The sequence below is a fragment of the Cydia pomonella genome, chromosome 1 (genome assembly GCF_033807575.1).
Source record: "Cydia pomonella isolate Wapato2018A chromosome 1, ilCydPomo1, whole genome shotgun sequence".
Classification (NCBI taxonomy): Eukaryota; Metazoa; Arthropoda; class Insecta; order Lepidoptera; family Tortricidae; genus Cydia; species Cydia pomonella.
In genome coordinates this window covers 17194569-17218206 of record NC_084703.1, presented here as the reverse complement: position 1 = coordinate 17218206, position 23638 = coordinate 17194569, and the positions used below count along the sequence as shown (strand labels likewise).

General features: G+C 38.9%; 1 protein-coding gene across 1 annotated transcript in view; it reads left to right on the top strand.

Moving 5' to 3' along the window:
• Window positions 1-23554, top strand: part of LOC133517041 (protein scabrous) — a 53643-nt gene extending 30089 nt beyond the window's left edge. The window contains exons 4-6 of the mRNA XM_061850167.1: window positions 20372-20833; window positions 20919-21119; window positions 21295-23554. Of these exons, the coding sequence (XP_061706151.1) occupies window positions 20372-20833; window positions 20919-21119; window positions 21295-22008 (1377 nt within the window). The 3' untranslated portion in view covers window positions 22009-23554. The remainder of the gene's footprint in view (window positions 1-20371; window positions 20834-20918; window positions 21120-21294) is intronic.
• The last annotated feature ends 84 nt before the right edge of the window (window positions 23555-23638 follow it).

The window sequence follows — 23638 nt, the reverse complement described above, 5'->3', positions numbered from 1 at the left end:
CTTCTCCGGAATTCTTATGGAGCGCAATTTCCTGCAGAGAACCGGGAGGAGAACATTGTCATAGGCAGCTGATATGTCTAGGAAGGCTGCAACAACAGATTGTTTTTGAGAAAAGGCTATTCTGATATCTGTCGATAATAGAGCATGGCTATCAGTAACACTTCTTCCTTTTCTGAAGCCAAATTGGGACTCTGAGAGAAATCCCGAACTCTCAACATACCATTCCAATCTGTTTTTAAGCATATGCTCAACTATCTTGCATAGTACCGAAGAGAGAGCAATGGGGCGATAAGAGTTGAAATGCTCGGGATCTTTTCCTGGTTTCAGAATAGGAAGAATGATTTGGTGCTTCCACGATTCAGGGATATCACCCGACTCAAAAGTTTTATTAATTAGATCTAAAAAGAAATCATGGCATGTTGAGCCAGCTTTTTTCAAAAAGGAGTACACAATACCATCAGACCCTGGGGATGAGTCAGTTACTGCAGTAAGAGCCGTTTTGAGTTCATCTAAACTAAAATCCTTATCCAATAGATTGTCCGATCTGTTAAAAGAGTAAGTAACTGGAATATCAAACTCATTAGGAGCAATAGGAGGGGCTAGTTTATTTAAAAAATCATTAATCCAGTTGAAAGACGATCCAGAGGCTGACACAGGAGCAATGCCTCTACGAAATCTCCGTATATTCCTCCATACTAGCGTAGAGGGAGTCGAGGGGGAAATAGATTCACAAAAAGAGTTCCAACCGTCAGATTTCTTCATTGAGAGAATTTTACGACATTTCGCTCTTATTTTTTTGAACTTGATGTAATTTTCAATAGATATATTTTTAGTATATTCCAATTCAGCCTCATTTCGTTCTTTTACCGCGGCAGAACACTCTGAGTCCCACCATGGTTGTGAGGGCTTATTATTACGACGGACGAAGGGTTTTTTAAGAGGGATGGATTCCTCTGCTGATTTATGGATAGCAAAGACGAATGACTCGTGAGCGGAATTTAAGTTTGGGTGAGTGACAGATAAGAGGGACTGAATTTTGTCATCTAAAGTGGAAGAATATTTATCCCAGTCTGCTTTACCTAGTCTATACTTTAGTAACGGGGGAAGAGAGGCCGAGGAATTAAGGTTTCCAGGTAAGGAAATAAATATAGGGAAATGATCACTATTATGTGATAGGGAAGAGATATTCCATGATAGTTGAGGGGCTAAATTGGATGAACAAAGAGTTAAGTCTACTGCTGAGGAAATCTGATTAGGGGCCGTACGTCTCGTTGGTCTGCCGTCATTTAAACAACAAAGGTTCAATTTATCTAATAAACCAAGTAAATACCTGCCATTGCTATCAGAAGTGCCTGAACCCCAGCACGCATGGTGACAGTTCAGATCGCCCATAATAACAATCGAATTGGGAATATTCTTTACAATTGAGAAGAATTCGTTCAAATTTGCTATAGAAGGATGCGGAATGTATACTGAAACGTAAGAAATATTATTAATGCTGGCTGCAACAATATAAATGTTATCTGAGTGAACGGGAAGTTGTAACTGGTAGAAGGGGATTTTGTTATTAATTAAAAGGGCCGAACCATCCCACCCATCCAACCTGTCATCTCTTAATGCTAGAAACCCCGGCAATTTAAAGAATTGCTGGGGTTTAAGCCAAGTTTCGCTTATAGCAAAAAGCATTGGGTTATATTTATTGTAAAGGTATGATAATTCCGATTTTTTGTTTAAAATACTACGCGAATTCCATTGTACTGCCGTACACATCTTGAAGTCTTTTATTAAGCATAACGCACAGGGATTCAATTTTGGAAGCAGCGTGGTACGGTAAATTGTCTAAACTAAGAAGCATCAACAAGGAGGTTAGAAGAGAATCAAGGACCCTGTCATTTAGTTGAGTTTTTCCACGGAAAGAATCCTGGGGTTGATGGGAAGACGAAGGCAAGAAAGAGTTGACACTGTCAGGGTGATTCCCTAAGTCTGCATTCGGCATTTCGCGAAGAGCACAACCATTTTGAGGATCAGGGATTCTGTAACTATTAATTATTGCTTGATGGGCTATCTTATCATATCCCGATTGGAGAGGGGCCCTAGGTTTCCTGGTGATAGCAATGGTTTTTTTGTAAGATGATGTAGCAGTCGATTCAGCAACTTCGGCGTAGGATCGTTTTGATGAGGGGAAGAGATGGGAGGCTTCACTAAATGATATAGCCTCCTCCGACATAGCAGCTTTAATTTTAAGTTGCCGATTGTATTCCGGGCATTTCTTGTCATCGGCTGGATGAGCACCAGAGCAGAAAAGGCACACTACATCATTAAATGAAGTACACTGCGAGCTAAGGTGTGACTGGCTGCATTTTGAGCAGCGAGGCTGTGATCTGCAGTGTGCCATAACATGGCCGTACCTGCAGCATTGCCGGCATTGAATTACCGGCAAATTGTACTTATCAGTGAGAAAAGAGTTGTGAAATAGGAACACTCTCTGGGGTATTTTTTGCCCATCGATAGTTAAAGCCACTGTCTCCGTGGGAATCCATTCATGACCTTCACCTACCTTCTTTTTTGCATTGAGGCGTCTCGCCTTAATAATCTTACCAAATCCTTCAGGCGTTACCGTACCCGCTGCTACTTCTTCATTGGACAGATCCTTGGGAACATTTCGAATAATAAACATTCTTGCCACGTTGAAAGTCGGGATAAACGCAAGGTAACGAGAGTTCTCTTTATTGACTGTTTCTAGGAACCTGTTAGCAGAAAGACCGTTAGCAAATTCAAGGCTTACCCGATTCCTGCCTATCTTACGGACTCCCCCCTCGAGCAGACCTTTAACATTATTAGAGCACAAATATTGCCCAAATTTCACGGGGTGTAGTGTAACGTCATGTGCATTATCAGGAGATGAATCTGACTTCATCTGCACGTGAATCACATATGGACCAACGTCCGATTGAGTGTAGCACTGCCTACCAATGGGGGGCGATGCGGACGCTTGAGTTTTCATCGATTGACTTATTTTTGTTTTTTTTTGGAATGTCAGTCGAGGTCTCCTTTAAATTAATCGCGGGTCTTTTAAGGGATGACGATTTAGCCAAAACGTACTCGTCTTCCATATCAGGAGAGATTGATGCTTGGCGATCTACCGCCGGAGGACTTAAAGGGGAGTTTGACTCCATCGTAAGATTATCGGCCGGCCTGGGTGATGGGCTAGAAGAACCCATCACTCTGCCGGCCATATGTAAACGAACTGAACCCAACAAAATGAAATATATATACAATAATTGAACAAATAAATAAATAAAATAATATTTGCATACAATTCGCCCCTAGATTGAATAAAATAAAATTTGAGCCGAGAAGATTCTAAACGTCACAACCCGTCCCGCACTCCGTCCAAAGACCTTATTAGCATCTACCAGAGCGCATTGCCTAATGTCAGTATGCTCCATATATTTTGACATATTTCTTCCGCATTGGGCGTTTGATGCATGTCGTTTAGTTATCGATTTTTTAGAGATCTTTCCAAGATCTTAAACATGTCTTAATCATTCTTCGAATCGGGCCGTAACGCTCAAGTAAACCGATATGACGATGTGAGCACTCTTTGGTTACGAATGCTAAGACCAATTGGCAGTGTAGGTACGTCGGTTAAGGGACACATCAGTAATTTGAGAGTTACGTATCAAGCATGCAGTATGAAATTACCTACTTAGGTCTATCATCGCTCAGGAAAGTATTTATTTAACGCTATTCGATGTTGTAATTTTTTTTGTGGTTTTCCTACCCTTCTGCACAAGTTAGCCAAATACAACTATCGAATTATCTACTGTTTCAACCGAGCGCTCGACTCGCCTGCGATTGTCAAGCAATAGGAACACACTGCCATCCGGCTGTGTCTTGCTGGAGGAGTCTCCGCCTGGAGACGTAACAAAAAGTCTGATTACCCATCAGTACGAGTAAGAATGTTGACATCTTGAGAATTGATATTTGTTAAAAGCAATTTCATAATTTAGCCCATCGCATAGGTATAAATTGAGGGGCATGTATCAGGAACAAGTAATGAAATAAAACCGGCCAAGAGCATGTCTGACCATGCTCAGTGTAGGGTAGTTACACGCTTGTCACAATAGGCTACCTTGAACGGGGGCTATTGGGTGGTATCCTGTTTATAACAAGCAAAAGGGAAGACTTTTTGCACAAACTCAAGACTACGGAACCCTAAAAAGACGAATGAACTCACAAATGGTCCTAATGTTTCAATTTTCTTAATTAAACACTGTGTTTAAAAACTGCTATTAAAGTTTTGTTTTGATATGTTCAATGCAAACTTTAGAAACTAAAACAGATGCCATGTGCTTAAGAAAATGTGACGATCCACCCGGGGCGCAGGCCGGAATCGAACCGGCATCTTCAGTTTACGCGGCTAACGTAAACACTAGACCACCCGGCCACGGCGCGGCGGTCCCCTATCCAAATTGTATGTGCTCTGTCCTGTCTGCTCCGTCTGCGGCTTGGCTCCGTGATCGTTAGTGTTAGGAAGCTGCAATTTGACATGACAGAACGGTAAAGTAAAAACAATGATTAATGATGAAAAACTTATGATTTTATTTTGCGTGGGGTATAGTTTGATAGGTTTTTCGTAACGAATATAAGGGTCTAGGGGTTCATTTTTGATAAAGTTAATAATTTCGGAAATGTACGCCCCAAAAGAAAAAACGTATGTGTATCCCCTCCCCCCCACCTCTTACTTTTGAACCATGGCTCCAATAATCACTCAAATATGAAAAAAAAAACAAAGCTACATATGTGTGTGTACATATGATAACGCAAAAAAGCGTAGCTTTGTGAGTTTTTTCTTTTTTGTTAAAACCACATGAAATATTTACGTATGGAAATAAATACATATTGAATATTTAATACGCCCAGTTTGGCCTAGTGGATAGTGACCCTGCCTACGAAGCCGATGGTCCCGGGTTCAAATCCTGGTAAGGGCATTTATTCGTGTGATGAGCATAGATATTTGTTCCTGAGTCATGGGTGTTTTCTATGTATTTAAGTATTTATATATTATATATATCGTTGTCTGAGTACCATCAACACAAGCCTTATTAAAGCTTACTGTGGGACTTAGTCAATTTGTGTAATAATGTCCTATAATATTTATTTATTTTATTTATTATTTAATAAATCTGCCTTCCGGTTTTTCTTTTTTTTTGTAAACGGTTTTTGACTCGTGCTACATACATATCCTGTTCACCTTGTATACTTGGCCAAATACATTCATTAATGCAGCCTGCATAGGATTAGATACCCGTAGTACTTATACGTATACATAATTACATATATACTCATACTAAGAAAGGTATTAGCATTAAAAATAAAACTGTAAGATACGTTTATGAGAAAACTGACCAAGCAATAATTATGTAGGTACTTTACAAGTCGTAGTCGATATTATAATTAAGTAGATACCATTTTAACCGACTTCAAGATTTAAAAACTTCAATTCGGTTTTATGTTTGTTAGGTACATACCTACTTCAGAAAACCGTCATTGCTTGACCGATTTAAAGTATACGTATAGCGATGGTTTAATTTTTATCTAAAAACCAAGCATTTGCATTTGGTGCAATGGAACTGCCCATGAAGACCAAAATGGTACACCTTTACGACAAAAGTTATTTTAAGTCTTGATACTAATTATTATTGTTGTGAGATTCACTATGGTTAGAAATAATTTAGATCGCATTTCAAACTGATATAGATACTATGGATGAAAAGTGTTATGCCGTGTTATGTGCTATGCCGGTGGATGACGTCCGTGTGGCTTAAAAGTAAAAAATACCTTTACCTTTTTCATTTGTAACGATTCCAACTAAAATCGGGCGACAAAGCAAAGCCGAAATTTATATAATCATATTTGTGTACTTACGAATTAAAAATCCCCTTTCGAGGCCGTCGAGTGCCACGTAATCGTACTACATTCATCATAATATAATCATAACATATCGATTCTTCAAACAGCTAACCACCTAAATATTAAACATTTTTGTCCAAAATTAGTCTCTGAAGGTTCATATTTTATGTTACGTAATTAGTCTAAAGTTAATTGATTCCACTGAGTTACGACAATTCAGCTATTACTAAGTATTTTAGTTTTATGCATGAAAGTGTTTTTGCGTATGATATGAATGAATTAAGTACAATAAATATAATACAATTTACTTTGTTAATTTTCGTAACAAATGGATCAATTGGCTTAAGACTAATCACAGCTCCTTAACTACGCTTAATTAGTACGTACCTACAGTGAGCTGTGAAATTGCACGGAGAAATTATGAATGAATTCATTGATTAAGTCGTCATGCAGTTTTACGGCTGATGGTCTTTTTTTTGCAATTTACCCAGGTAAGTAATGGACCTAATCCGTTTTGCGAATTTTATAAATTGATCATCATTTCGTATCTTTCATACACAGCCAAAAGATTCACGCTTTTTTAAAGCCCAAAGTTAAGGGCTAGAAAATAAAGTGCAATTTTCTGTTAACCCGTGTGATAGCATCATTACTTATTTGCACGCAGGCAATCAATACGCACTATTGTTCATACGAGTGACAAGACAAATGAGCTCGAAAAATGTTTTGTGTTTCTTTCTGATAAAAAACCTTGTTAAAGCATATTTTTGACGGACGGTTATTTTTCATTCCAAACATCCTTCTAATCGGTCTCCAGAGTACTCCAAGACGAGATTACACGGTTGAGAGCGTAAAGTTCGCGCGTTTAGCTTAAACAAAGTGAAGTTCAGTCTCAGTCCCAGTCTTACTGCCACGACATCTCTCGACTCATCGCAAATAAATTCCTAACCAAAACTTCCTCTTAGGTAAACAGTACTAAGTACGGAGATTGTATGTAGAAAAATATACATTTAAATTAAACACTGATTTTACGATATTAGAAGTACCTTTTTCCACAATTTAGTGTAATTGTAAATACCTAATTTGTACTGCAAAACTAAATATAGTTTAGAAAAAAAAAACACTAGATAAACACGCTTTTATAAATGAAACCTGATCGTGTTAGTACAGTACCACCGAGCATTGCTCGGTTATAACTATTTATTGTAATATGGTGGTGTATAGGTGATAATCTTATCTACATTTTTTTACTACATTAAACTTGTCTAAAACAATAAAAATTAAAAAATTATATATAAACTTGAACATATAAAAAAAAAGTTAGTCACCGGGCGAGATTCGAACCCGTAACACTCGTTTAACAGTCCGCGTCTTAACCCGCTGGACCAGACGGACAGTGTCCGGCAACACGAAATTAGCGACCATATTCTGCGTCGAAAGAAAAACGCATGAAAACTCGAAAACACGCGTTTTCCCAAACATAAGACTAATCTAGATCGATTGTTTACCCTCAAAAACCCCCATATACCAAATTTCAGCAAAATCGTTAGAGCCGTTTCCGAGATCCCGGAAATATATATACATATATATATATATACAAGAATTGCTCGTTTAAAGGTATAAGATTACGTGACAAGTGCAAACACGAATATGATACGATATTCCATCATGGAATGCTAGTGCCTATCTTCCGGCTTCATCATCAGACCTTGAAACCTAATCGTGGTCAAAGTTCATTACAAGACTTTTCTAACAAATCCAAACACAGCTATGATACGATGTTCCATCATGAAGTTCCAGTTCATATCTTCCGGCTCCATCTGCAGATCAGTTCGACAGTACCATAAATTAGTTACCTTAGATTCCATTACATAGTTATTAGTTACCTACATACTCGTACAGGTCGACCTAATAAAAGTGTGTTAAAAATATACCAACATTTTCGACTAGTTATTTATTTATTTATTTCGAACATGATATACCTAATAGGTACACTCCATAAACTAGTACGTCATTTACTTTTAGTCTTAGATCCGTTCGGTCGGCTCTATCTAGTATTTTTACCATTCCTTTTTTGTTTATTAATTTTCATTACGTATGTACGAATCATAGCAGATTTAATATAAACCTAATGAGATAGGTATGATTATTAATTTGTTACTCATTATAATTGTTCATTGTTAGTTGACACTTTTAAAAAGTTTTACCATTTTACAATACAGAGCGTTTAACTATAAATACTTAATAACTTAAGGAAAAGTACTTGCATACAAAGTATAAAAATAGCTTGCATCTGCACTTGCACTTGCAGCGTAGATCCAGAGTGGAGAACGCTGCACGCTGCGAGCGATGCCTGCTGAACGGGTCTAGGCCTCGTGCCGCGTCGGCCGCCGCTACGGCGGACCCGGCTGCGGCTAATAGCTATAAAATAATTATACAATGTTATTCAGTTCTTGTACTTACTATATAGGTCGCTATCTTTATGGTTCGATTTTTAGGTAGGTATATTCCTAACTGTAGAATACATATTTCGAAGACTAGACTGGCAAAACTATGGTATTTCCGTAAATGGCGAACGGCTTCATCACCTGCTTTTCGCTGACGATATAGTTTTGATGACAGAAGACCACGACGAGCTCGTATACATGTTGAAAACTTTACAACATGAAAGTAAAAAATGTGGTTTAGAAATGAATCCTGAAAAGACATGTATTATGACCAACGGCGACACTAAATCTACGACAATAGCATCTAAAAATATAGAATACGTTAAAGAATACCTATACCTCGGTCAAAATATAACTGTCAAGGATCGCGACCCGGTTCAAGAAGTCGAGAGACGAATTAAAAAAGCCTGGCAGGCATACTGGTCGTACAAACACATATTTAAGTCTAAAATAGACATAAAATTAAAGAAAAAAGTCATGGACTCCGTAGTAACGCCCACCCTATTATATGGATGCCAAACTTGGCCATTAACTAAAGAACTTGTGCAAAAACTTAAAGTGTTTCAAAGATCAGCCGAAAGAAGCATGCTAAATCTTAGGCTAACAGATAGAGTACGCAGTACAGATATCCGCCGTCGCACTAAGATAATAGATGCAGCGGAAATGGCTTGCAGATTAAAATGGCGATGGGCTGGACACACGGCTCGCACTAGTGACGGACGATGGAGCGAAAAAATCCTGCACTGGTACCCGCGCGGCGCCACGCGGCACGCGTACCGCCCGCGGCGACGCTGGCGAGACGACATCGTCGCCGAGGCGGGCATTAACTGGACCCGAGTAGCCGCTGATAGGAACGAGTAGAACAGGAGGGAGGAGGCCTATGTCCGTAAATGGACAGCCCAATAGATAATAATTAGATACTATAATACTACTAATTAATATAAACTAATTTATCATCTAATATATATATAAATTAATGTCTTATGCTACTGCTATTTATATTGCTAACTATATAATTATACAAATAATCAAAACTATACATTATTGTAAACTAGCAATCTAAATACTAGTCTATTATGATATGATTATAATGTAATTAATATATCGAAGCGTGGAATGTAATCTATTGGAAATAAATGGCTTAATTATTATATTATTATTATATTCCTAACTGACAAAATCACACTGACTGCTTACTACAAATATTTGATCATACTACCTACGAGTAGTATCTGAGATAAAGATTAAGAGCCCATCAACGTGCTCACTAGCGCCACTGCTAAATAATTGTGATTGTTTAAATTTAACGATAGATATTTAAAAAAGGGGGCCACTACGTACTGTATTTTGTATTTAAGTACCTTTTGAATACATCAAACTAGTTTTTATATTGCTGGATTTGTCGATCTATGAACTCAAAATAACAACGGCCGTTTTAACTTTGGACGCCTAGATTGACGAATCCAGCAACGTAAAAACTATTATGATGTATTCAAAAGGTACTTAAATACAAAATACAGTACGTAGCGGCCCTCTTTTTAGGGTTCCGTACCCAAAGGGTCAAACGGGACCCTATTACTGAGACTCCGCTGTCCGTCCGTCCGTCCGTCTGTCACCAGGCTGTATCTCATGAACCGTGATAGTTAGCCAGTTGAAATTTCTACAGATTATGTATTTCTGTTGCCGCTATAACAACAAATACTAAAAACAATAAAATAAAAATTTCTTTCTAATCTCGAGGCTCTCATCCAATCAACGAAGTTAAGCAACGTCGGGCGGGGTCAGTACTTGGATGGGTGACCGTTTTTATAGATTATGGTACGGAACCCTTCCTGTGCGAGTCCGACTCGCACTTGGCCGGTTTTTTTAAATATCTATCGTTAAAATTAAATAATCACAATTATTTAGCAGTGGCGCTATAGTACGGTCGCCAAGCCGCTCAGAGGCCAGATTTAATTGACTCAGCTCGGCCTTACCCACAACCGGTATCAATGTGTTCGGACAGTTCTCCTGATCACCGTACATGCGGTAGTAAAGCGGAAAAATGGTGGAGGGGATAGTAATGACGTCACAAAGATGGCGGCCGGACCTATTCTTTTTGGCGGTGTATCTCGAAAACCACTTAACCGATTTTAATCATCGAGGTGTCAAATAATAGCTTATATTATGGAGATTATTTCCTTTTCTACAAACATTTACGTGAAACCTATAGGAAAAAAAATAATCACAAAAAACAGTTTTTTTATAAAATTATTATTTTTTATTTTGTAAAAATCTCCGTAAATATTAGCATTTCGCAAATTTTGTTTAATATAAAACATATTGCTTCATTATCAAGGAATATAATGAGCCTTAAAACATACAGATCGAGTAATAAACAATGAAGCTACACTCATTTATTTGCGCATGGGTAACGATAACTGGCTTTTACCGGTCGAAACTGTGGTGAATGTTACGATACGTATTGAATGGAATTTATAGAGTATCGGTTTTAATTACTGAAATTATAATTAAAATTATAAAAACCAGACACAATAATGTTACCTTACTTCGACGTTTAGTCTCTTTTTTCGTCTTAATCATAGGTAGGTACATATTTCTTTTTACTTAAAATTTTTATACAGGGTGAACTTTTAACCACCAGTCATACTCTGCGCAGCGACTTTATAGGTCATACTTAACAACTTTTACTATGGGACCAATTCCGAAATCGCGAAAAAAATTTTGACTGTCCCATATAAAGGTGCGACCAACTTTACCAGACCAACACTTTTCCAAACTGAGCTACAGCTGTCCGATGAAGTTAAGTACTTAGGACTAACTCTCGACAATAAACTCAATTGGAACAACCACATCAACAAACGGATAGACAAGGCGGGAGTTGTCTTCTGGCAGTGCAGAAGGATGATTGGTAAGAGGTGGGGACTCAACCCGAAAATTACCCTCTGGCTCTATAAGACGATAATCCGCCCCTTACTCTGTTACGGTGCTCTGGTTTGGTGGCCAAGAACAAACCTAGGCAACGTACGAGACAAACTACAAAGACTTCAAAGGCTCGCATGCGCGGCCACCACTGGCTGCACGAGGTCTACCCCGACTGCAGCCATGGAGGTCATGCTAAACCTTCCACCGCTGCACCTACACATACAGCAAGAGGCCAGTCTCTCAGCGGTAAGGTTGCGAACCCTCAAGATATGGTCTAACATCACAGGAGCTCTTCACACAAAATGCCTGGAAAAGGTGTATGACGAATTTCCAGTGCTTAGGTCAGGCACGGACCGGATTCACAAACAAGCTATCTTCGATAAAAGGTACAAAATACAGTTATATGAGGACGACAATCATGAAGGACTCAATCCCCGGGAGCTGAGAATCTTCACTGATGGGTCCAAAACAGACAGCGGATCGGGCTCTGGAACCTTCTCAGAAGACCTGAACATGTCGATCACCACTCCGCTAGGAGCCCATAACTCGGTATTCCAAGCTGAGTGCATGGGCATCATAAACGCGGCGGCTGCCATCACTGCAAGGAAGGTAGTAGGATCCTCCATCCGCATACTCTCCGACAGTAGAGCAGTCTTAATGGCTCTAAATAGCCATATAGTTACATCCAAACTTATACACGAATGCCACGAACGACTAATGGAGGTATGTCATAATAACAAGATCACCCTACAATGGATCAAGGGACACAGTGGATCCCGAGGTAACGATGCTGCGGACGAGCTTGCCAGGCAAGGATCGAATGCGGGGGCGATTGGTCCGGAACCGATTCTTCCGATACCATTTAGCAAGGTACGCTCAATGCTGCTGGCACGTACAGGGAAACTACACACAGAACACTGGCTGAACCAGACTGGATGCAGACAGGCAAAAGAAGCCATGCCTGGCATCAACGGAAAACTCACAAGGGCGCTCCTGCAACTAGGGAAGGTCCGACTGAGTATGGTAACCAGTGTCATAACAGGTCATGGACTATTTAACAAACATCTTTTCACAACAGGTGTCACAGACAGTCCCCTGTGCAGAGGTTGCATGGAGACAGAAGAAACAGCCTCTCACGTGGTGCTGGAATGCAGCGGAGTGACTCCATACAGGGCTAAACATCTCGGATCTCCGAGAGACCTCCCCGAGGTCCTACTCAACATCAAAGGTTTGATAGGATTCCTCGAGGAGCTGGGCTGGCAGGACTAGCCCACCCCCAACATATCACGCAAAATAGGCGCAAGTCGTCGAGTTGCGGAAAAATCGCCCGAATACAATACAATACAATACAATACAAGGTGCGACCAGACCGCAGCTTAAAAAACGGTCACGATACGGAATCGCAGTGACGCGTCGTATGCGTACCGTTTTTGACGCATGCTCCCCACACCGCTGTTTAAAAAACGGTGACGGTACGGAATCGCAGTGACGTGCTTCACGCGAATCTTTTTTGTTCGCAAAACAGTTGCGTCTTTTACGTCACCGGTACGGTGTCTGCCATAAGATCTCCGTGTAATATTTTTTGCGATTTTTACGCAGTTCAATTTACGGTGCGTCAGCTTATTTTAAGCAGCGGTGTGGCGAGCATGCGTCATGGACCCGGGTACGTCCTTAAACTACGTCCAAAAGAGAGATATGGGCATTGTGAATGTCATCTCGCTTTGTGTGGTAGGGCACAGCCAGTGGGTGTCATTCCAGATCCAAATTTTCTTGCGTGATTCGGCATTGGTCCCATAATAAAAGTTGTTCAGTATGACCTGTAAAGTCACTGCGCAGAGTATGGCTGGTGGTTAAAATTTCATCTTATACCTATATTCGACACAAGTAGTAAGTACTTACAGACCAACTATGATACACATTTTGCCTGTATAGTGATACATAGTGAATAAATTAATACCTGATTTACAAAATAAAACAAAAATAACAAATAGCATGTTATTTAATTCAGTAACCACTAATCAGTCTAAAACAATGAACATCGTACTTTTAGATTAGACAACAAAATGTATATTTATACTGTGTTTCGACTTGAAAGATTTTACTGCTTTAAAACATAAGACAAACCTACCAACCAAATGTATAAAAAAAATGTTTTTTGTGATTATTATTTTCCTATAGGTTTCACGTAAATGTTTGTAAAAAGGAAATAATCTCCATAATATAAGCTATTAGTTGACACCTCGATTAATACAATCGGTTAAGTGGTTTTCGAGATACACCGCCAAAAAGAATAGGTCCGGACGCCATCTTTGTGACGTCATTACTATCCCCTCCCACCATTTTTCCGCTTTACTACCGCATGTACGGTGATCAGGAGAAACGCCCGAACACATTGATACCGGTTGTGGGTAAGGCCGAGCTGAGTCAATTAAATCTGGCCTCGGAGCGGCTTGGGGACTACTTATAGTAAAAGTTGTTCAGTATGACCTATAAAGTCGCTGCGCAGAGTATGACTGGTGGTTAAAAGTTCACCCTGTATAAAATTTTTTAGTAAAAAGAAATATGTACCTACCTATGATTAAGACGAAAAAAGAGACTAAACGTCGAAGTAAGGTAACATTATTGTGTCTGGTTTTTATAATTGTCATTATAATTTCAGTAATTAAAACCGATACTCTATAAATTCCATTCAATACGTATCGTAACAGTCACCACAGTTTCGACCGGTAAAAGCCAGTTATCGTTACCCATGCGCAAATAAATGAGTGTAGCTTCATTGTTTATTACTCGATCTGTATGTTTTAAGGCTCATTATATTCCTTGATAATGAAGCAATATGTTTTATATTAAACAAAATTTGCGAAATGCTAATATTTACGGAGATTTTTACAAAATAAAAAAAAATAATTTTATAAAAAAACTGTTTTTTGTGATTATTTTTTTTCCTATAGGTTTCACGTAAATGTTTGTAGAAAAGGAAATAATCTCCATAATATAAGCTATTATTTGACACCTCGATGATTAAAATCGGTTAAGTGGTTTTCGAGATACACCGCCAAAAAGAATAGGTCCGGCCGCCATCTTTGTGACGTCATTACTATCCCCTCCACCATTTTTCCGCTTTACTACCGCATGTACGGTGATCAGGAGAACTATCCGAACACATTGATACCGGTTGTGGGTAAGGCCGAGCCGAGTCAATTAAATCGTGTTTCTAGAGGGCTTTTGAGATTTGGCGACCGTACTACTAGTGAGCACGTTGATGGGCTCTTAAGAGATTTAAACACAAACGTCCATTAAATAATCAACCTTACCTAAATTAGTTATGTATATTCAAATAATATTTTTAACTGCTATAGATTTGCTTAAACTCAACCATTTTGATCTCGGTGAGTTAATAGAGTAATTAGTTATTGGGTACAAGCCAAAATAACTAGGTAGTTGCGGAATTTAAGAAAAAGTGAGAGCAATATTCATCGATTGGTGAATGTTCTGTTATTCCCAACTTTATTATCATTAAACTTCTGATTGCGTAGGTAGAGTTACCGTACCCAATTACATTATTACATTTTCCATAATCCTAATGTCATCAAAATTCATCTTCTGTAATAGAAAGCAATAATAATATTATAATATAAGCAACAGTAGTTTCATGAAATAATATGTAATAGGTTGGTAGTATTTCTCATTTGCTTAAAATAGTTGTGGCTTGTTTGCTTCTCATGGTCACGGCTGCCACCTGCGCTCATGCAGATGTCTTCTACACAGGATGATTTTGTTATGAAAGTCATAGTGAACAACTTTTACTAATATGGAGCCGACCCCGATTTCGCGAAAAAACTGCTGGCTGATACATTTCGGCGAATCATGTCAATGTTTCCTATGGAACACAAATTTAAGTTTAAATCACTGTACCAACGTAATTACCTATTTTATGTATATGAAAAATTATACTAGATTAGTAGCTCTACCCGTAAGTTCGTGTACCTGGTGATCTATAATTATCAATTTTTCTTAGTGGTATTTTTAAAAATAAGGTAGGAGTTGTTCATCACCGGCCTTCTGTGTGTCATATATGTAATATCATCAGGATTAGTTTAGTAGTTTAACCGTAAATATGTACCAGAAAGTAGATAAGCATGGATACAAAGTTTTTAAGTAGGTAGGTATCACAACTTTACCATATATTGTAAGTGCGTCGTTCATTCGCGCTAGTGGAATGTGCACTCGCTGAACACCTGGCGCGAGTCATAAGCTCATCGTGTCTTAAACAAAAATAAAAAGGTTAAAATTACGTATAGGGCGCACCAATATAGTTCTACTGTACGACGGTATAAGATTGAAATTAGAGCTTACTGTTTACACTATTTAAATCACTATAGTTGTAAGAGAACGTTCATGACTATATATCTGTATGAAGTAAGCAGTGAGATAGTTTCCATCGACACGTTGTTGGAAAATGGAAGGGGGGTTTGGCAGAAGACTTATCAATTTACCAAAATACTATTTGTGGAACACTTAAATAATTTCCAGCTATCTCTTTGTGTGAATTACTGCCCATTATTTTATCGTAGCTTTGGAAATTAATAAAATGTTTCAATCAAAAGGAAACGTATCTACTCATACATAGATCACTAGATAAGTTTTGCAATAGACAAATATGAAACAAAGAGGCGGCCTATCACATATACTTTTTAAAACTATATTTCTATAGACAATGATTGGCGGGAAAACATTTACTTTCTTTTTAAATTTACTTATTAAAAAATCTTAACTTTGTATGAAATGAAAATGTTGTATAAAATATGCGTAAATCGTCCTTAGCCCACGCCGACGTTTTCAAAGTTAAAATCTATTTTTTAATAAGTAAATTGAAAAATAAAGTAAATGTTGTCCGGCCCAACATTGTCTATGGAAATATAGTTTTATAAAATATATGCGATAGGCCACCTCATTGATTCATATTTCTATATTGCAAAACTTATCTAGTGACCTACGTAAATATGCAACAGCGGTGAACATAACCATATTAAACCAGTATTAAACCAATTAAGGCGCAGTAGGTTCATGTTCCTCTCTCACTCTCACTGAGCGTAAGCGTGAGCGAGATGTTTGTGCGTGCTGGAAACCGCGGATATCACGTTTTTCAATTTTATTATTTTGTATTTTTTATGATAAAAAGTAATCGCTGAGTTCCTTCAAGCATTATTTTTTAAAGTGCATGACCTGACGTGATTTTTTTCTATCGAGCGAAGGTCAAAAGCTCAGAATTCAAATCGCTGAAGTCCCTAGAGAAAGGCCTCAATAGTGCTGATTCAATTTTTGTCAACCGTATCGTGATCCAAAAAAGCGCTACGACTTTTCAAAAACTCCGTTCTCTGAGGCTCTGCATCTTAATGGATTTCGCCATTGTGAGAGAGGTAGCGCTCTATAAATAGGTACAGTCAGCGTCAAATACTTCGTAGCAGTCAAAGTAGCCAAATAGTTCAGTACACCATATATTTAGTATGGTGTACCGAACTATTTGGCCACTTTGACTGCTACGAAGTATTTGACGCTGACTGTACCTACACGAAACAAAGACATTAGGTACTTACCTAATGTCCTTTTCTTTTGTCATTGGTCTGTGTTAATTGGAACTACTACAGAAATATGAATATGGGAACGACGAAATCTAAAACGTATTCTTATATACTATTTTTTCTATAAAAAAAATACGGTTATCGGTCCTTAAATGCTGTTGATGGAATGTGCACTGAAAGTCAGTCGATAGGTGTAGGTGAACGCCGGACACCGCGCCGCGCCAGCTCCCGTCGTGCAATGGACACACACGGGGATTGCTCCAGCCCAGCCTCATGCATCGTAGGTAAAACCCGTTCTGGCCGGTCCTAATTGCCGCGTCGGCGATTTAGGGCAGGTGGTCAGCTGGTAACGAGCCACTCATTTGATATTATGATGGCGCTGTCAATACGGAAAAAACTATTTAAGTATTTAACTAGCAGTAAGCAGAAGGTATTATTTTGATTGGATCGTACGCGTAGATTTGTTCGTTGGTGGTTATATATTCTACATGAGCAACATTATACAGCAAGAGATAGCTTTGGGACGGTTAATTATTTATTAATAATTTTACACCGCAAGACATTTCTATGTCGTAACCTACGAAGTTTCAAGCCCCTAACTGAATAAATGTTCTCGATATAAATCCTCTCAACTCTTATTGGATGGACTTTCAAAAACGCAGATATCACTATTCTTGTTTTATTTAGTCGTATGGCAAACATATTGTAAATAATAACTGAAATAGTTTAATCCCTTATAGATCGTGTCATTCACGGAGACGCGTGCCTTGATACGAGTCAAGTGTCTTGTTATTAAACGTTAGATTTGACAAATCTGCGCGACATCGCGGATGACAAAAACTATACCATTTATCTTAAAACCGCAGTTGAATAAAAAAAAATGTTTAGGTATTATTTGCGTCCAATTTCAATGTAATACTCGTATAAGTAGGTACCTAAATTAATTTCCTTTTCAAACTATCACAAAATATTATCGATCTACCTATCTATATTCATCATGTCGGTAAATTCACGTACCTGTCTATCTTTTGTAATAACGGTTTATCGATAGTTTCTAAACTAAACGAAACTATGTATGTACAGTTTAATAACTAAAAATAATAAAAAATCGTCAAGGGATACAAACTTTAGGCGCGTTATCCTGCATAGACAAGATGCCAATATTTAACGCTCCGTAGCAAACGTAACGCAACTGTCTCTGTCCGACCAATATGGAAGAGTGATAGTGAGAGATAACTACGCTAAGCTACGGAGCGTGAACCATTGGCGTCTTGTCTACGCCACCTGTCCTATATCCTATAGGTAAGTAGGTATTAAGTATGGGAATAAGATACTGCACCCGATACTTACATTCAATCGACGTATGTTTTTGTTTTAATATAAAAATATATATCGTTAAAGTATGAACCTAACAGTTGCAGTACTTTACCAACCTAAGTATACACCGTGGGCTCGAATAACCCGACAGATTTTTACTACTGATATGTCATACAAAATTTTCAGAAATCGGGTTTGTTTTAGAGATAATGACAATATTGTAAAACTTTGTTTCTGTAATAACCCAGTGAAAATTTATTTTTGTCTGCACCCGCGACGCCATTATGTGACTAGGTTTAGACATACCTACTGACAGATATTAAAGTTATATAACTTTATCTGTAAATAAATAGAATATACCTATTCGTTGTAAAGCAAAAAGACATAACGCGTCGTTTTCAGAAAACACACAGCCACAAAAAAGATATTTTTTGCCGATTTCGACCAGAAGTCCTATAACATTTTATGCTCCTTATGACGTCAGGAATGCGTGGTTAATATCTATCGGGTTACTCGAGCCCACTGTGTAAACTGCATGAAAATCATTCATTCGAAACACACACAAAGCTGAAATTAGTCCGCGGAAATGAAAAATGGAGCCATGGACGGGATGCATAGTCATTTCCTTGATGATAACTTGCCGTCGCCGTCACCCCAGTGGCATGCATATTCCCTTCTTGTTTTGTTGTTTGCGGTGCCGCAGTGGTAAGACGGGGCTTGGCTCAACGTTTTAATTTCCATGTCGCAAAACTTTTCTAAATACCTTTTCTTTCGTCTTATTATATACCTATTTACTTTTTATGATTCTTGAACAGTAGGTAAGGCAACCAATTTAAATAATAGTAGCACTCAGTACGGCATAACAAAGAATAGTATTTATATTTATTAGCACAGTAGGTCTACCTAGTACCTACATGTAAGAGGGTTAACTACCTCATTTTGCATTCTATTGCGTTTATGGATTAGCTCCTCTATAAGGATTAATTTGTTTACCACGTGCGATATATAGGTAGAGTGTAACCAAATACGAGTAGGTGCTTACGTTCTCTTCTTATTATACTTTAGATGGGTGGTATATTCTTATCCCTCCTGAAAATCGTGTGTTACGCGAGTATAATTATGAGGCCGTCCTATCTCGGGGCGGGGATACCGTCACCGGCTCACCGGCTCGGCTGGCTGAGTGTGCATTATTCAACCTTAAACAGCGTCGCGCCGAAGAGTGCTCGCAGGACGGCGGCGCGGCATCCTGTGCAAACTTTTGTAGTATACAGCGCTTTGTGCAACGCGTACTCGAACTACGAGGGAGCAGGCGGTTTCGGCTTAATATTATGCTTTTGAGTTGAAAGGACTGTACCGCGGCGATGATCTTTTTGAAAAATTTTGCTCATGTGGGAGTTTTTAGTAATTGCTTAATTTTAAATGAATGAAAAATATAGGTATGGGTACAAAGTCAGACCACGATTTAAACGTCATATTTTCATAGAATATTGACGTTTTAAATAACACTTGTACGCCTGTGCTAATACGAGTATAATTATCGCTGAAGAGTTATCTTGGTATGACTCTATAATGATAGTCATAGCCATAGTCATTTACTCGTATTTATAATATTTTAAATATCACACGTCAAAGTTATTTAGGCATTATTGGCATTATTGAGTTGTTATAATATGACAACTATATAAAATAAACCGGTCATGTGCGAGTCGGACTCGCGCACCGAGGGTTCCGTACAAACCTGTATTACTGTACTATATATTATTATATCATGTAACAAAAAATGACGGTTTTCGCAACTTTTCCTTTATCTGTGCTATAAGACGTTGCTTCATACCAAATTTCAAGATTCTGAATTCACGGCAAGTACCCTGTAGATTTTGATTCGCTAGCCAGTGTCGAAAATTTGCGGCATAAACGGCTGTATCTTTTGATTGCGTTGGCTTAGAAGTTTGATTTTGCCACAGCTCCAAGGGACTAAGGGTATTTGACATAAATTCCAGCTTGATACCTCCACGCGTTCCTGAGAAAAAGGGTCTTGACGGACAGACAGACTAGACTAGATCCTATAAGGGTTCCGTTTTTTCCTTTGGAGGTACGGAACCCTAAAAATAAATAATTAATTAATAATACTTATTATTATTAGGTTAGTAAGTTGATAATGATGATTTAAAAGTTTTTTGTTCCCAGGTTAAAACTAAGCAGATGGAGGAACTAAGCACTGCCAATTACAACGACGTGTACGATATCCACGAAGTGAAAGAAGGCGAGCCGAAGCCGGCCCACAGCCACAAGTACCGGCACAACAAGATGGTGCACGCGCAGATCTCGCGCCTGGCGCGCAGCCAGGATCAGCTCGACGAGTTCCAGCAGAGCCTGCAGACGCAGCTGCTCGACGTGCAGCGCCGCCTCGACCGCTTCGAGGAGCCCAACTGGAACCTTCTGTCTGCAAAAGTCGAATTCCTCGAGATGGACACTAAAAACCTCAGAGATGAATTGAAGAACATCACTCAAAGCGTATCCGATTTCGACAAAGTACACGCATCGATGTTAGAATTGCGTGAAGATGTTGAAAGCATCGAGAATAAGGCTGATAAAACTATTCCGGAATTCAGGAAAGAGATTTCGAAACTGGATATAAGTTTTGCACAGGTAAGATCTATCATCGTTAATAGTCGTCCCACTTCTTTCTTCTATCTTGGTGGCCGAATTATAAATATATTTTTCCGTTGCACAGCTTACCGCCCAGTCGTCGTATCTTAAAGAAGACCAAGAGAACCTGCGACAGTCGGTGAAGGCGATCGCCGTGAGCGTGAGCAACGCGGTAGACCGCGCCGAGCTCGACCGCGTGCTGATCAAACGCATCAATGACTCCGTGGCGGACCTCACCACCAGATCCAAGGAACATTACTATAGACTAAACGATCACATTCTTAAGGTGAGTAACTATACTTTCCAGTTTATTTTACAATTCTAATATTTTAAAATGCCTATGTATCTGCTAACTTTGTTTATTCATTATGTCACTGTAGTTTTAAAATAGCATCACCATCTAACTCATGGCAAAGACCTTGTTTACCTACCTTTTAAATATCAATAACGTGTTGTTGCAGAGTGAGGCCAGCCATGACATGAATATCACCGATACCATTACGCTGCCTGAACTGATGGGAGAGGTCAAAGAGCTACAGCCCGTTCAACGAGAATATGAAGACTTAGTAAGCCAACTGCCAAAGGACTGTGCAAGTATATCCGGCCCGGCCGGCATTTATCTTATCCGCCCTGGCAACACGCCTCTGGACACATGGTGTGTTAACGGGAGCACTCTGTTGCAGCGACGATACAACGGCTCGATTGAATTTAACAGAAAATTCACAGAGTACGCCCACGGTTTCGGGGACCCGACTTCTGAATATTGGCTCGGACTTCAATCCATGCACCTACTGACAGCCGATAATTGTTCGTCCATGAGGATTGATATGACCGATATCTACGGAGGGGTCTGGTATGCCCAATACGAGCATTTCTCGGTGGGAAGCGCCGATACGGGTTACGTGTTGGAAGTGAGCGGGTTCAAGGGTAACGCGAGCGACGCCTTCGAGTACCAGAACCACATGGAGTTCTCGGCCATAGATCGCGACCGCGACATCTCGAACACTCACTGCGCCGGTAACTACGAAGGCGGCTGGTGGTTCTCGCACTGCCAGCATGTCAACATCAACGGCAAGTACACGTTGGGCCTCACGTGGTTCGACTCCTCGCGCAACGAGTGGATCGCCGTCGCCTCGAGCGAGATGCGGATGTACCGCCGACCCGGCTGTACTTGAACACCCGAGTCGCCCCAAAACATAAATTATATTCATATTATTGTTAGACTAGAAAGAAATCGCCAAGGATTGATATTGTTTATAATATAATAATTTAAATGTTACCAAAGATAGCGCTAGTAGGAAAACAATGGCACTTACTTAATTTTCTCATATTCATATTCTTATTTACTTTTACTGTAAGAAGGCTTGCTTATACATCTAGGTAGATGTTTTCTTCGTATTTGTAAACTTAAAGTATGATAGGTACAGTCACGTCTGAAAATATCGATACGAAAATTGTGCCAAACATATGTATACACTACCTTAATATATGGACAATAAAGTTGTGTATACATATTTTTGGCACTTTTTTCGTATCGATATTTTCAGACATGACCGTACAAATTCTCAGTGGAGCGATATTGTTATTAGCTTGAGGATATTGTTTAGTAAAAATGGCATATTACGTAAGTACCAAACAATCATCCCTTAATAGTATCTAAATAAATTAATGTCTAATTTAAGAAAGTTATTTAAATAATTTTAAGCCTCATGTTAATGCTGTCGCATTTATTATTGATGTAGGATGTTCCATAAATTTGGAGGTTACCTGCCGATTAAAAATAGGTCAAAGCTCTAAGACCATGGTTTTTCATTAAACATTGATGAATGTATGTACACACGCAGGGTGTATCGTACCGGTGCGAGGTACAGGGCCCACAGCAGAGGCAGTGCTAGTCGTGCGCTTTATAGCACATACAAAGAAATACTAACATCTGTGTTGTGCTAAATTTTGTAGCCAAATTTGAAACCTAAGGTAAATTGCGCTGTACGACGCTATAGGGAGCGTGCATGAACGTAAATGAGGCGTAAATGTAATGTTTATCGTTCCGATGTAGCCCACAAGATGGCAGAACTTACTATACACAAGAAAACACGTGACGTGTAAATGTACATGTTTATGGTTCTGATTCAGGCCACAAGATGGCAGACCCTCCAACGCGCACGGTCCCTATACGTTTGTATGTAGTAACTGGATAGTCAATCGATAGCGCTTGACGACTAAGTGGCACATAGCGAGTACGAGCCGTACCATATTTGCACTACCTATATAATCTTTAATCCTCTTGGTACTTAATGGTATATTTATAGTGAGGACGTGTACTTGTCGTAAAGAAACCAAACTCGTTTTTTGGAGCACGGCTTGGTCTACTTGACCGGCATCATTTGTTTTATTTTATGTAAGTTATTATCATATCAATCAGGCTTTATTATATATTATAAAAACCACTAAAGTTGTTATTCCATTGTTCGTGTAACGCATTTCAAGTATTCAGCAGTTGTAGATAATTTATATAATATATACCTATACGAGTAGGTACTATCAGGAAAGTTTAACTCGCACATAGTGGCGTCGGTAGTAGATGATTAGTACCAGTCACTGAAATTTCAATGCATTCCATTAGTTGGTCGATTTTAAGTAGTAGCGTAATTACTAAATATACATTTTGATAGGTCCAAAGATATTGTATACATTTTTAATGTAGGTATTCTCGAAATGGTAACCATTTCTTTATAATAAATAAGTAAATTAGGGTACCTAGGTACTAAAAATTGGTTAAATTTACTTTATTATAGAAGTATGTAT